This window comes from Littorina saxatilis, linkage group LG9, assembly GCF_037325665.1.
Source record: "Littorina saxatilis isolate snail1 linkage group LG9, US_GU_Lsax_2.0, whole genome shotgun sequence".
NCBI classification, from domain to species: domain Eukaryota; kingdom Metazoa; phylum Mollusca; class Gastropoda; order Littorinimorpha; family Littorinidae; genus Littorina; species Littorina saxatilis.
Window position 1 is genome coordinate 27,224,037 of NC_090253.1, and position 13,097 is coordinate 27,237,133.

The following is a 13,097-nucleotide window of genomic DNA, read 5'->3' on the forward strand; positions in this document are numbered from 1 at the left end:
TGCGCACTTGGTCTTGTGCTTGCGTGTACACACGAAGGGGGTTAAGTCACTAGCAGGTCTGCATATAAGTTGACCTGGGAGATCAGAAAAATCTCCACTCTTAACCCACCAGGCGGCAGCGACCGGGATTCGAACTCACGACCTCCCGATTAGGAGGCCAACGTCTTACCACCACGCCACTGCGCCCGTCAAAAGGACAGTCAAGAAAGAAAAGAGCACCAGCACGTCTACACTTGACAAAACCACACGGTCAATTGACGATTTCCCGCGTTCGCTCTCACGTTATCCAATTCTTCTTGGAATTGTGGGAGATAAATTAATTGCAGTGTAACACTTACAGTTTTATCGTCGATCCCCTTCCAGAGTTCTCCAGCAATCTTGGACACTTCCGTGATGGCAATGCCAGGGTGGTCCTGCCTGATGGAATCCCGGGTTTCGTTCAGCCACAGGAAGTACGCAGACTGCGGCCGTTTGGGGGCGTTGGGGTCTTTGTTGCCTTTTTTGCTCTTTCGCTTCTTGCGTTCACCACCCTCGGGCTGGGGAGGACATGAGAACACAGACATTTATTACATAGGAAGGAGAGAGCTGCTTTAAAATGCACACATAAAATAACAAGACAACCGCAAACAAATTTTTAAAAATAAAAATGTTTTCACATAAAAAAAAAATTTCAAAAGGAAAAGAATAAAAGTATGAAAAATGTAGGCGCATATAATTATGGCAATACGGTACATATTTGGTAATCACCTTAATTATTTTCTTAAAACCAGTCTCCTATCGCAGAGACAGTAGAGAGAAAGACAAATCACATTTTCCTTCTCGGGCAATAGTTCAGAGACTCAGATTTCGCCCAGCTACCTATTGCTAACTCGTATGTACTGAGCGTTTACCTAACATTCCTTAAATATCAGTGTGAAAACACACACACACAGAACAGACAGCCTTCACCAACGCACCACAGTCTTGGCTGTCCTTGGTCTCTTCTTGTCTTTCTTCTCCTTCTTCGCTTTCTCTTTGTCTGCTCTCCTTTTCTCCCTCTCTTTCTCTCGTTTTTCATCAGCGGCAGAGTCTTCGCTCCCAGAGGCCGCACCCGCTCCGCTGTAGTCTGAATCCGAGTCGTCATCAAAATCTGTTGACGGCGGATTGCTGTCGTACCTGTCCGAACAAAATGCATGAAATGAGAAGGATGGGGAGGGGGTTGTAGAGATAAGGATGAGGATAAGATTTCATATAGTCATGTGAGGTTACCCTCGTGGAAATTCAGACTGATGTCTTGCTTGGCAAAGCGAGCTGCCATACAGTGCGGTGCTACCCATTTTGTTATCTTATTTTTCCTGCATGCGTGTATTCCTGTTTCCAAGCCCTGAGACTTTTGCTGTGAACTTGGGTCCTTTATCGTATGCATGCGTGCAAACAAGGGTGTTCAGACACCGAGGAGAGTCTGCACAAAGTTGACTCTGGGAAATAAATCCCTTGGGAATGTGGGGATCGAACACACGTCAATAGAGACAACTGGTTTTGAAGCCACCGCCGCTACCGACAGCTTTTTCCCTGCCCCACTTAGATCTCTAAGTCCTTAATAATATGAAATGAGTGACACTGCAGGTGAAATAGTACAAATAAATAACTATGAAAATGTACTCGTCGGAGAACACTAACAAATACAAACGATGAGTTAAATTACAAGACATATGTGTCGAAACCAGTCCTTGTTCAGGAATGGGAATAGGGTACTAAAAAGAAAAGAGTTTATAGTGCCGCATGCATTTTATGTCTGCACGAAGAGTGACACACAAACATCTCTTCAAATGACGGTGGGAAAAAAAACCCAACTAAAATCTGACTTACTCTTCAGCCACTTCACTGCCACTGTCGCCAGGGTTGAACGATACATCTGTAAAACAGTAAACCATGTCACTTTTGAACAGAACAGCATGGTTTTTTTGGTCCTCAAACAGAACACAGAACCATACGCCCAGTCATAAATTTAAGACAAAAGACTCATTGTCTAGTCAGAGGAACTTCTACACATACACATAAATACTTCTCTCATGTGTGCACGTGCACAAACTTTAACCCTGCAGGCATCAATGCAACAAAATGCTTCACAAGGAAAAACAAGGACCCTTTCTAATTTCTTTCTGTAGACACACACAACCTTAGTTAATATCTGAAAAGTTGTTCATGCCCAGCAAGCAAGATGTTCACCTTCAAAAGCCCCCCCCCCCCACAAGTAAGACATACACCTTCAAACCCCCCCCTCCCCTCCCCCCCCCCCCCGATGTTAGATTAGGTTAGGTAACCATGGCCAAAAAAAGTATGATCTGGAAGGGGTTTTGCTACTTATTTTTCATTGTTTTCCATTCAGCTAATATTGATTCCGCACACCTCAAGTTTTAGGTTTGGAAGAAAAATTCTTTCTTTATTTGGTGTTTAACGTCGTTTTCAACCACGAAGGCTATATCGCGACGGGGAAACGGGGGAGATGGGATAGAGCCACTTGTCAATTGTTTCTTGTTCACAAAAGCACTAATCAAAAAATTGCTCCAGGGACTTGCAATGTAGTACAATATATTACCTTACTGGGAGAATGCAAGTTTCCAGTACAAAGGACTTAACATTTCTTACATACTGCTTGACTAAAATCTTTACAAACATTGACTATATTCTATACAAGAAACACTTAACAAGGGTAAAAGGAGAAACAGAATCCGTTAGTCGCCTCTTACGACATGCTGGGGAGCATCGGGTAAATTCTTCCCCCTAACCCGCAGGGGGATCCAACACAACCCCACTTTTTAAGATCCCCCAAATGTTAAGACTTCCCTCCTTTTAAGACCATATTTTTTGTTAGATTTTCTGTTCTTATTGTCTGCAAATTAACCTCCATTTTTAAGGCACACTCCTTGTCCAGACCTGACGTTCTGAGATTATTGTTGTTAGTATTCTTTCCACTTTTATTTTGTGTTTATTGCCCAAGAAGAAAGGTGGATACTGACCTGAACTGTCGTCATCATCGTCGTCATCCTGCCTCTGCTTGCCCTCCCTCTTCATCTTCTCCATGTAAGCGTCATGGTCGCCCTTGTCTTCGTCACTGTCTGCCATGTCTTCGTAGTTGGCAGACGCTTTGTTGTCCTGTTAACATAACCACCATCAGACTCTTCACAGCTGTTTTAGTTGTCATCGCAGCATTCTCATTGCTGTGCTAAATACACACATACTAAACTTTCAATGACTCACATTTTCCCTCTTACACATTTTCACACACACATGCATGCATGCATGCATGCATGCATGCACGCACGCACGCTTGCATGCGCACTCACACAATGAAAGTACTTAAATCATCAGATAACAAACCCATAACAATGTGTTTCTGTTCAGAATAAAAAGCACGACTGATGTGATTACTTTTGTATCTAAGATACCGAGTTTTCATGTCTTCTTTCAATTTTTCTCTCGTTTAATTATCCATCACTTACCAAGGTTCCACCGATGTTCTTGACGCGCAGGTTCTTGCCTGTGACAAAGTCGTACAGCTTGCCATATTCATCTCTAAAATAAAACATAAAGAAAAGCATCTGTAATCATGCACTTCATTTGGGCATCACAGACAGAACCTAACCAAACAGTATCCAAACTCTGTCAGATTTTTCAGTGGTGCCTGCAATGATAGCAACCTGACACAACCAAACAAAAGCAACCTGAAACATACATCTGTATAAAGCCCACATGTCTTGTGTGGTTGTACACCCACAGCAATACCTTTCTCTCTCTGTATGAAAGAAAACACATTCTGTATCTGCCCTTGTTTACGAGCCCTTCTGACACTTAAGAAAAGTTTTCATTTAACTTTTTGATATCCTAAAAGCTGGCAATTCAGAATATCCAAATCGGGTGCAGATTCTGAATACTAAATCGGATGCAGATTCTGAATACTAAGTCCGATGCAGATTCTGCATACCAAATCCTTTGCGAATTCTGAATACCAAATCCTATGCAGATTTTGAATACCAAATCCAATGCATATTCTGAATACCAAATCCGATGCAGATTCTGAATACCAAATCCTATGCTGATTTCGAATACTATTACCAATACACAGATTTTGAATATCAAATCTGACATTCAAACACCCCTTCAGCCAGAGACACAATGTCGTGGTATCTACGATGCCAGGCCCCTCCGATGAGGGGACATCTAAAAAAAAATAAAGCAACCTGCAATGTAGGGACAATTTTTGCTGGTCTCATAAGTGACCCATCATTTCCAGGGATCACCAAATCGTCCGCCCGATCGCCGGGGGCTCGTAGAAATCCATTGGACTAGTAGAAACCGCCTGAAAAACTTCTGGTCAAATGCAACACTTCTGGTTGTACTATCTTGTTTCAACCCGTTATAAACACAGCAGATGCAGCAACTGTGGTATGTACCAGGCCAGCTACATTTCTGGCGGGCTAGTGACTTTCTTGAAGTTACTCGCCTGGCTGACGAGTTTACATTTTGAGATTTGGCCATCCCTGATATCACAGACACCACTGTACAATCTATCCAACTTGATAATACGTGTACAATAAACCCCACTCAGTTTAATACCAAGTACAAATAACAGAACTGACCTCTCAATACCAACAAAGTTGTAGACATTGCCAGACTTGGTCTCCACATCAAAATCAAAGGAGCGAGTGTTGCCCTCGCTTCGTCCAAAGTTGACAACGGAGATCTCGTCAAAGCGAATGTGCATGGGCGGCTTGTGAACGAAGATGAAGCCGCGCTCCAAGGGGTACAGCAGGCCTGTGGCAGCTTTGTAGGAACAGCCGATGGCTTGCGTTCCAGAGTGTCTGAAAGGAAGAATAACTAGGTGAAATCGATTACGCGAAGTACACTTCACGAATCTGGCGGCACAGAGCTTTAGTACTGTGTTTTCGGTAAAAAGACTTCGCGAAGTTGACTTCGGGCTCAATTAAGGATCGTCTTTGGCTGTAGTACTTGGGTACAACTTAAAAAGTTTACATGCAAAATATTTTGTTTGTTTGTTTGCTTAACGCCCAGCCGACCACGAAGGGCCATATCAGGGCGGTGCTGCTTTGACATATAACGTGCGCCACACACAAGACAGAAGTCGCAGCACAGGCTTTATGTCTCACCCAGTCACATTATTCTGACACTGGACCAACCAGTCCTAGCACTAACCCCATAATGCCAGACGCCAGGCGGAGCAGCCACTAGATTGCCAATTTTAAAGTCTTAGGTATGACCCGGCTGGGGTTCGAACCCACGACCTCTAGATCACGGGGCGGACGCCTTACCACTAGGCCAACCGTGCCGGTCCATGCAAAATAACATCCAACAGCATTTGAAACTGTGGCCACAACAACCTCCTGAGACTTCAGAAGCTATGAAATGCAAAATATACGTGAGTAAAGAAAATGTTGCCATCTTCTTATTTTATTTTTTATTAAAGGACAAAATCCTCTTTACACTAAATTGTACAGTGCTCCAACAACTTTGCCATCTTCTTTATTTCTTTTCATTGCTTTTTTTTTTTAAAGGATAAAATCCTCTTTACACTAAATTTACAGTACTCCAAACACCACACAGTCAAAATAATAAAACAAACTATGAAAGGTACCGCCCTCCCTACATTCACAATCATGTTTTCCGCCTTCGGTCTGTCCAGACTTTTACATGGAATAAGATCATCCTTTCACTTCGACACACTGAAAATCCACAGCTTGGCTGCAGTCTGCGCATACTGGGAACTTTTAGCTGAATTTCTTCTTCTTCTTCTTCTGCGTTCGTGGGCTGAAACTCCCACGTACACTCGTGTTTTTTGCACGAGTGGAATTTTACGTGTATGACGGTTTTTTACCCTGCCATTTAGGCAGCCATACGCCGTTTTCGGAGGAAGCATGCTGGGTATTTTCGTGTTTCTATAACCCACCGAACTCTGACATGGATTACAGGATCTTTTTCGTGCGCACTCGGTCTTGTGCTTGCGTGTACACACGGGGGTGTTCGGACACCGAGGAGAGTCTGCACACAAAGTTGACTGAGAAATAAATCTCTCGCCGAACGTGGGGACGAACTCACGCTGACAGCGGCCAACTGGATACAAATCCAGCGCGCTAACGACTGAGCTACATCCCCACCCACTTAGCTGAATTAATTTAGCAGATTGGTGCAGGTGTCACTTATGCAATAAATTCAACAACAAAATTCTCACTATGCATAGGAAGCAGGCATAATCTTGATTTTTGGTATGAGTTTTAGTGGTAGGACGGACTTATAACCTGTGCAAAATCCTGAACAGATTTGGAATGTTTCTTTTCTTTCTTTCTTTATTTGGTGTTTAACGTCGTTTTCAACCACGAAGGTTATATCGCGACGGGGAAAGGGGGGGAGATGGGATAGAGCCACTTGTTAATTGTTTCTTGTTCACAAAAGCACTAATCAAATAATTGCTCCAGGGGCTTGCAACGTAGTACAATATATGACCTTACTGGGAGAATGCAAGTTTCCAGTACAAAGGACTTAACATTTCTTACATACTGCTTGACTAAAATCTTTACAAACATTGACTATATTCTATACAAGAAACACTTAACAAGGGTAAAAGGAGAAACAGAATCCGTTAGTCGCCTCTTACGACATGCTGGGGAGCATCGGGTAAATTCTTCCCCCTAACCCGCGGGTTTTTTTGAAATGTTGAACATGATTGGTAAGCAAGAAAGAATGTACCTCTTAAGACATCAACCAGACACACAAACAAAACAACAATCTTGGTATGCTTACCCAACAAAAGATCCAGGAACTGTGATTTTGCGCTGCGTGATGATCTTGAAGAGGCGGCTGACGAGTTCGTACTCTGGGCCAGTCATCTCTGGCTGAAGTTTGCCTTCATATTTCTGTTGAAGGTCTTCCCTGTTAAACACACATACACACATCACAGCATCTGCTTCTTCTCACCATGACTATTTGCCTTATGGGCTTTTCTTACTCGCACAGATGAAGGGATTATTCCAACGCATGCATGCATGTGTGTGTGTGTGTACGCATGTATACCAATAGGTGATACTGATAGGACAGTTATTTCCAACCAAAAAAACTAAACAAATCTCATGAACCAAAAACCTAAACAAACATAGCTGGAAGCGTGGAAACATAGAGCTATACCTAAGATTTCAAACCGGTGTCACGAACTGAAAACTCTGCCTGAACAATCCTTCTCATTGCGGTCAATGCGCATGCGCTAACATGGGGAGATTAATCAGGTCGCGAACAACCTAACCCTAACCCTTATCCTAACCCTTACCCTAATCCTAACCCTGACCCTAACCCATGGTTCGTTCGGTCAAAGGGTCGCATTTTTTAAGTCCAAGATTGGCGCATTCGCATTGACCGCAATGAGAAGGATTGTTCAGCAGAGGTTTCAGTTCGTGACACCGGAAATCAATTTTTGAACTTTATCAAAACTGGGAATCCGGAAAAAAAAGGAAACTGAGCACCCCTGAAGACTCGACTTACTCTGACATGCCCATCTCCACTGTCATCTCATCCTCCTTGTTGAAGAGCAGGATGAGGAAGTGGTACCTGGTCTGACCCTGCTTGATGGGAGGGTCCAAACTCACCTGTAACACGTGCAAACACAGGTGAGAACCACAAATCTCAAGAATTGTGAAATCATGCTGAAACCCACACTTTCTAAAATAATGAAACTGAAAAGCAGTTGTGAGCTAACCAGTCAATTAAAATGATTTAAAGCCAACAGGTTTAAAAGAAACACACACAAAAACAAGGCTAGTCTCTCACTTATCAAATAACAAATACAAGTTTCAAATAATATTGACACTGAATCATGATTTATCTGGACTACTTTCACCCTGAACTGCAAATGAATCATCACACACACATGTTTCACAGAGAAAAAGATTAAGTTCATGTAAAACGCCATGAACTACCAATGTAACTGCAAAGATGAAATAAATAAAGACATGAGAAAATAAGACAAATAATACCAAAAATATTTTGATAACAAGAAATACAACCCTGCACATATTTTCGCTATCGATAAGCAGCAGACTTCTTCACTTGTAAATAGCAAATACGGTTTTTGCACGAGTGAGTTTTTACGTGTATGATTGTTTTTAACCCACCATGCGCCGCTTTCGAGGGATGCATGCTTGGTATTTTCGTATTTTTGTAACCCACCAAACTCTGATATGGATTACAGATTTTTTTCCATGCGCACTTCTAATTGCTCAACAAACAAAAGCTTTGCACATACCACAAAGAACATCTGCCTGCCGTCTTTGTGGGGCAGGAGAAAAAGACGCAGGATGGTGGTGAAGGGGATCTTGTAGTCGAACGTCTTGCCGTGAAGCTGAAGGAAGGACGGATACAGCTTGATGTCGTAGCGACCCCTGTCATTGACAAACATTATCACACACATCCGTTAACATCAACGCAACACGTGCTGCAGTACACATAACTTTAAAACCCATGCACACACACAAAAATGTCTACCTGTCCCAAAATAGGCCAGTTGGTCCTAAGAGTACGTACAACTTAACTAGGCAGTCCGTCACAAAAGAATTTGTGTGCATAGGCACACATAAAAACATAGAAAAGAATGTCCCTAAGAACAGTTACTTGTGGAAACTTGTACTAGTAGTTTAATTAATCATATTGTTGTTGCATCGTTACAGTGCCCTAGATTTTCAAGTTTCACCACATCAGGGTTCGACACTAGCGGGGGCGGGAGGCGGAACGCCCCAGAGTTTTGTGTTCCGCCCCAAACATTGCCGAAGCTTGGGGCCCACTCCGCCCCAGGATAAATTCCAACAAGAAGAGCAAACGCTCGATCGAGTCACTTTCGCAGTTCTGAATATTATATGAGGCATCAGATGGACAGGAAGAAATTGCTATTCACAACACAATGAGTCACGTTCACATAAAATTTGAGCCCGGTCACTTTTATAGTTTCCGAGAAAAGCCCAACGTTAAGTTGTGTGTTGCCGAACAGAAAAGGCTAGTTATCTCCCTTGTTTTTCTGATAACGTTCGTAAAAGGCTACAGATGTAAATACTTTGATGTAAAGAATAATCCTACAAAGTTTCAATCACATCCGATGAACTTTGTCAAAGATATAAAATGTCTAATTTTTCCTTTGACGCTGACCTGTGACCTTGAAAAAGGTCAAAGGTCAACGAAACCATCGTTAAAGTGTAGAGGTCATTGGAGGTCACGACTAAACAAAATATGAGCCCGATCGCTTTGATAGTTTCCGAGAAAAGTCCAACGTTAAGGTGGTGTCTACGGACGGCCGGCCGGACAGACTAACACTGACCGATTACATAGAGTCACTTTTTCTCAAGTGACTCAAAAATGACAAACCGAAAATTCTAATGCCAGAGCCAATCACTAAAAATCGCCAGTCAAAGTCGTCACTGAAATTTGCGTTACGATCAATGCCGCAGTCAAGAAAAAAAACATTGAAATCGTCGAAGGACAATGCCGCAAGGGAAATAACTCCCAGATTGCGCTCTTTAGCGTGAGAGATAAGTATCGCCTTCAAATGCCAAACGCAAAATGTGGCAACATATCCCTGGTGTAAAAAAACCATGGAAATGAAGATGAAGAACAGGGTGGAGAGAAACGAAAAAAGGAGACCGATGCAGCCAAAAGCGCGAAGCGCTGTCGTAATTTCCATGTCAAATGGTTGAAAGAATGTGTACGATGAAGAAAAACAAACAATGTATTGCCGCACATGAATACTGAGAGTGGGCCCCAGATTTTTGTTTTCCGCCCCAGCAATTTCCATCTCTGGGGCCAGTGTGGCCCCAGGCCAAATAAGTTAGTGTCGACCCCTGCCACATACATTTTTTGACTCACATGCGAAGCAAAAGTGAGTCTATGTACTCACCCGAGTCGTCCGTCCGTCCGTCCGGAAAACTTTAACGTTGGATATTTCTTGGACACTATTCAGTCTATCAGTACCAAATTTGGCAAGATGGTGTATGATGACAAGGCCCCAAAAAACATACATAGCATCTTGACCTTGCTTCAGGGTCAAGGTCGCAGGGGCCATAAATGTTGCCTAAAAAACAGCTATTTTTCACATTTTCCCCATTTTCTCTGAAGTTTTTGAGATTGAATACCTCACCTATATATGATATATAGGGCAAAGTAAGCCCCATCTTTTGATACTAGTTTGGTTTACCTTGCTTCAAGGTCAAGGTCACAGGAGCTCTTCAAAGTTGGATTGTATACATATTTTGAAGTGACCTTGACCCTGAACTATGGAAGATAACTGTTTCAAACTTAAAAATTATGTGGGGCACATGTTATGCTTTCATCATGAGACACATTTGGTCACATATGATCAAGGTCAAGGTCACTTTGACCCTTATGAAATGTGACCAAAATAAGGTAGTGAACCACTAAAAGTGACCATATCTCATGGTAGAAAGAGCCAATAAGCACCATTGTACTTCCTATGTCTTGAATTAACAGCTTTGTGTTGCATGACCTTGGATGACCTTGACCTTGGGTCAAGGTCACATGTATTTTGGTAGGAAAAATGTGTAAAGCATGTGAGTCGTATGGGCTTTGCCCTTCTTGTTTTTAAATTAGTCCCTACACCCAACCCCGCTAGTGGCTAAGGGAAGTGAAGAAATTGGAGAGTTAGTAATAATTATCTACTCTTGGCACATTGCTGTCTGATACCCGCTTGCACACTACTTCGTCAGGGCTGGCTCTCAGCCTAAAAGTCAACATGCAGATTATAACAAATGTACCATTAAATGACAATTTTTTCCTCCAGATCCAGGTCCTTTTAAACAAAAATAACAAGAAGAGCAAACGCTCGATCGAGTCACTTTCGCAGTTCTGAATATTATATGAGGCATCAGATGGACAGGAAGAAATTGCTATTCACAACACAATGAGTCACGTTCACATAAAATTTGAGCCCGGTCACTTTTATAGTTTCAGAGAAAAGCCCAACGTTAAGTTGTGTGTTGCCGAACAGAAAAGGCTAGTTATCTCCCTTGTTTTTCTGATAACGTTCGTAAAAGGCTACAGATGTAAATACTTTGATGTAAAGAATAACCCTACAAAGTTTCAATCACATCCGATGAACTTTGTCAAAGATATAAAATGTCTAATTTTTCCTTTGACGCTGACCTGTGACCTTGAAAAAGGTCAAAGGTCAATGAAACCATCGTTAAAGTGTAGAGGTCATTGGAGGTCACGACTAAACAAAATATGAGCCCGATCGCTTTGATAGTTTCCGAGAAAAGTCCAACGTTAAGGTGGTGTCTACGGACGGCCGGACAGACTAACACTGACCGATTACATAGAGTCACTTTTTCTCAAGTGACTCAATAATAAAAATGACAAAACTCAATTTTGCAGAATTTACAAGGAAAGCTACTCTTGTGTGACATCCTGGGGTCAGAGTTTGCACAAGTTCCGGCCAATAAAAAAAAAGAAAAGAAAAGGAGAAGACGTTAATCAAAACAAAACAAAATTTACTGACGAACCAACCTGAAATGTTTTGCCTTTTTATTTGAAACAAACTTTTCTCCCCTAGACGTATTAGACCATATGTCACAAAAGGCCATTAACTGTAGCAAACTCTCTCTCTCTCAGTGCGAATAGATACCAACCTAGGTGTGAGACACTGCACCTCCGAGAGGATAACAACCGCGTCACCAGTAGCCTGGATAATGTCGGCACAGTCAAGGACTTTCATGTAGAACTCCTGCAAACACACAGCATGCACATTATTCCTTCACTGTCACCAGGCTTTTCACTGCATCTTGGGCCCAGGTGCACAAGAAAGTTACCAACTGGGCCAGCCCCGGTGTTGAATTGGTTGAAATTAAGATTTGTTGTGATTTCAACGAACCAGACCCCGTGGTTTGGTATCTCTTATTGGGTGGCACCCACTTTCACTTCATGCACCGGGCGGGGATGTAGCTCAGTCGGTAGCGCGCTGGATTTGTATCCAGTTGGCCGCTGTCAGCGTGAGTTCGTCCCCACGTTCGGCGAGAGATTTATTTCTCAGAGTCAACTTTGTGTGCAGACTCTCCTCTGTGTCCGAACACCCCCGTGTGTACACGCAAGCACAAGACCAAGTGCGCACGAAAAAGATCCTGTAATCCATGTCAGAGTTCGGTGGGTTATAGAAACACGAAAATACCCAGCATGCTTCCTCCGAAAGCGGCGTATGGCTGCCTAAATAGCGGGGTAAAAACGATCATACACGTAAAAGCCGTGGGAGTTTCAGCCCATGAACGAACAAAAAAAACACACAAAAACTTCATGCACCTCAGCCCTGGTATCAAAGCCTCAGTCAAAAACCAAAATTAGAGCCGGGGATAGTCAGACATGGGGGCAATAACCCGCTTTTGTCCTGTGTGAGCTTCAGTCCAACTGAGTCAGTAAGTGAATCTCAGTCACTTTTTTTTCTCAGTATGTGACGCCAACTTCCACATGGTCACTTTGGGATAATGCCAACATTATAGACATTTATATTGAGGAGAAAAAAAGACAGGGGTTCTGTTGGAAGGGGAAGATTTTTGAATTTCAAACGTTGAATTGTTCATTAAAACGCATGGGTCACTTAAAGGTCCAGACCATGCTGTTTTAGCGTCAAAAACGCTTCGAATCGTGTTCCTGCGCGACCGAACACTTCCCGATGTTTGCAGTTAGTTAGAAAACCACTTTCTTACCGTCTTCAACAATGCTTGGTTTACTTCGGAATCTTCTAAGGCCGTAATCCGACGAATTTCGTGACCGAAGCGACGGATTTCTTCTCCAAAACGACCCGCCATTGTGCCGCGTGATCTTCGCGAGACTGGCTTATGAATAAATTATCCGTGACGTCACACTGTGTGAAGATGGTTGTTTACCAACATGGCAACAAGCGTAACTGCAGACGAAATTGAACCGTACATGTTCGAACTACCAGTTTCTCTCCTCGAATCAAGCATGAAAGATGAGGAGCGGAGGCCACTTCCAGCAGTAGTGAAAAGACAGTGACGATGAAAATTGCGACTCTGTTTGTCTCAGCGATCAAAGGTAAACAC

At 42.7% G+C, this 13,097-nt stretch overlaps 1 protein-coding gene across 1 annotated transcript in view; it reads right to left on the reverse strand.

The window, feature by feature from the left end:
* LOC138975750 (FACT complex subunit SSRP1-like) overlaps positions 1-13,097 on the reverse strand; it is a gene marked incomplete at its 5' end in the record, with an annotated part of 34,689 nt that overhangs the window by 8,410 nt on the left and 13,182 nt on the right. Inside the window, 10 exon segments of the mRNA XM_070348498.1 lie at positions 339-536; positions 957-1,155; positions 1,849-1,894; positions 3,000-3,135; positions 3,483-3,555; positions 4,620-4,841; positions 6,796-6,924; positions 7,528-7,631; positions 8,288-8,423; positions 11,673-11,767. Coding sequence (XP_070204599.1) covers positions 339-536; positions 957-1,155; positions 1,849-1,894; positions 3,000-3,135; positions 3,483-3,555; positions 4,620-4,841; positions 6,796-6,924; positions 7,528-7,631; positions 8,288-8,423; positions 11,673-11,767 — 1,338 coding nt within the window.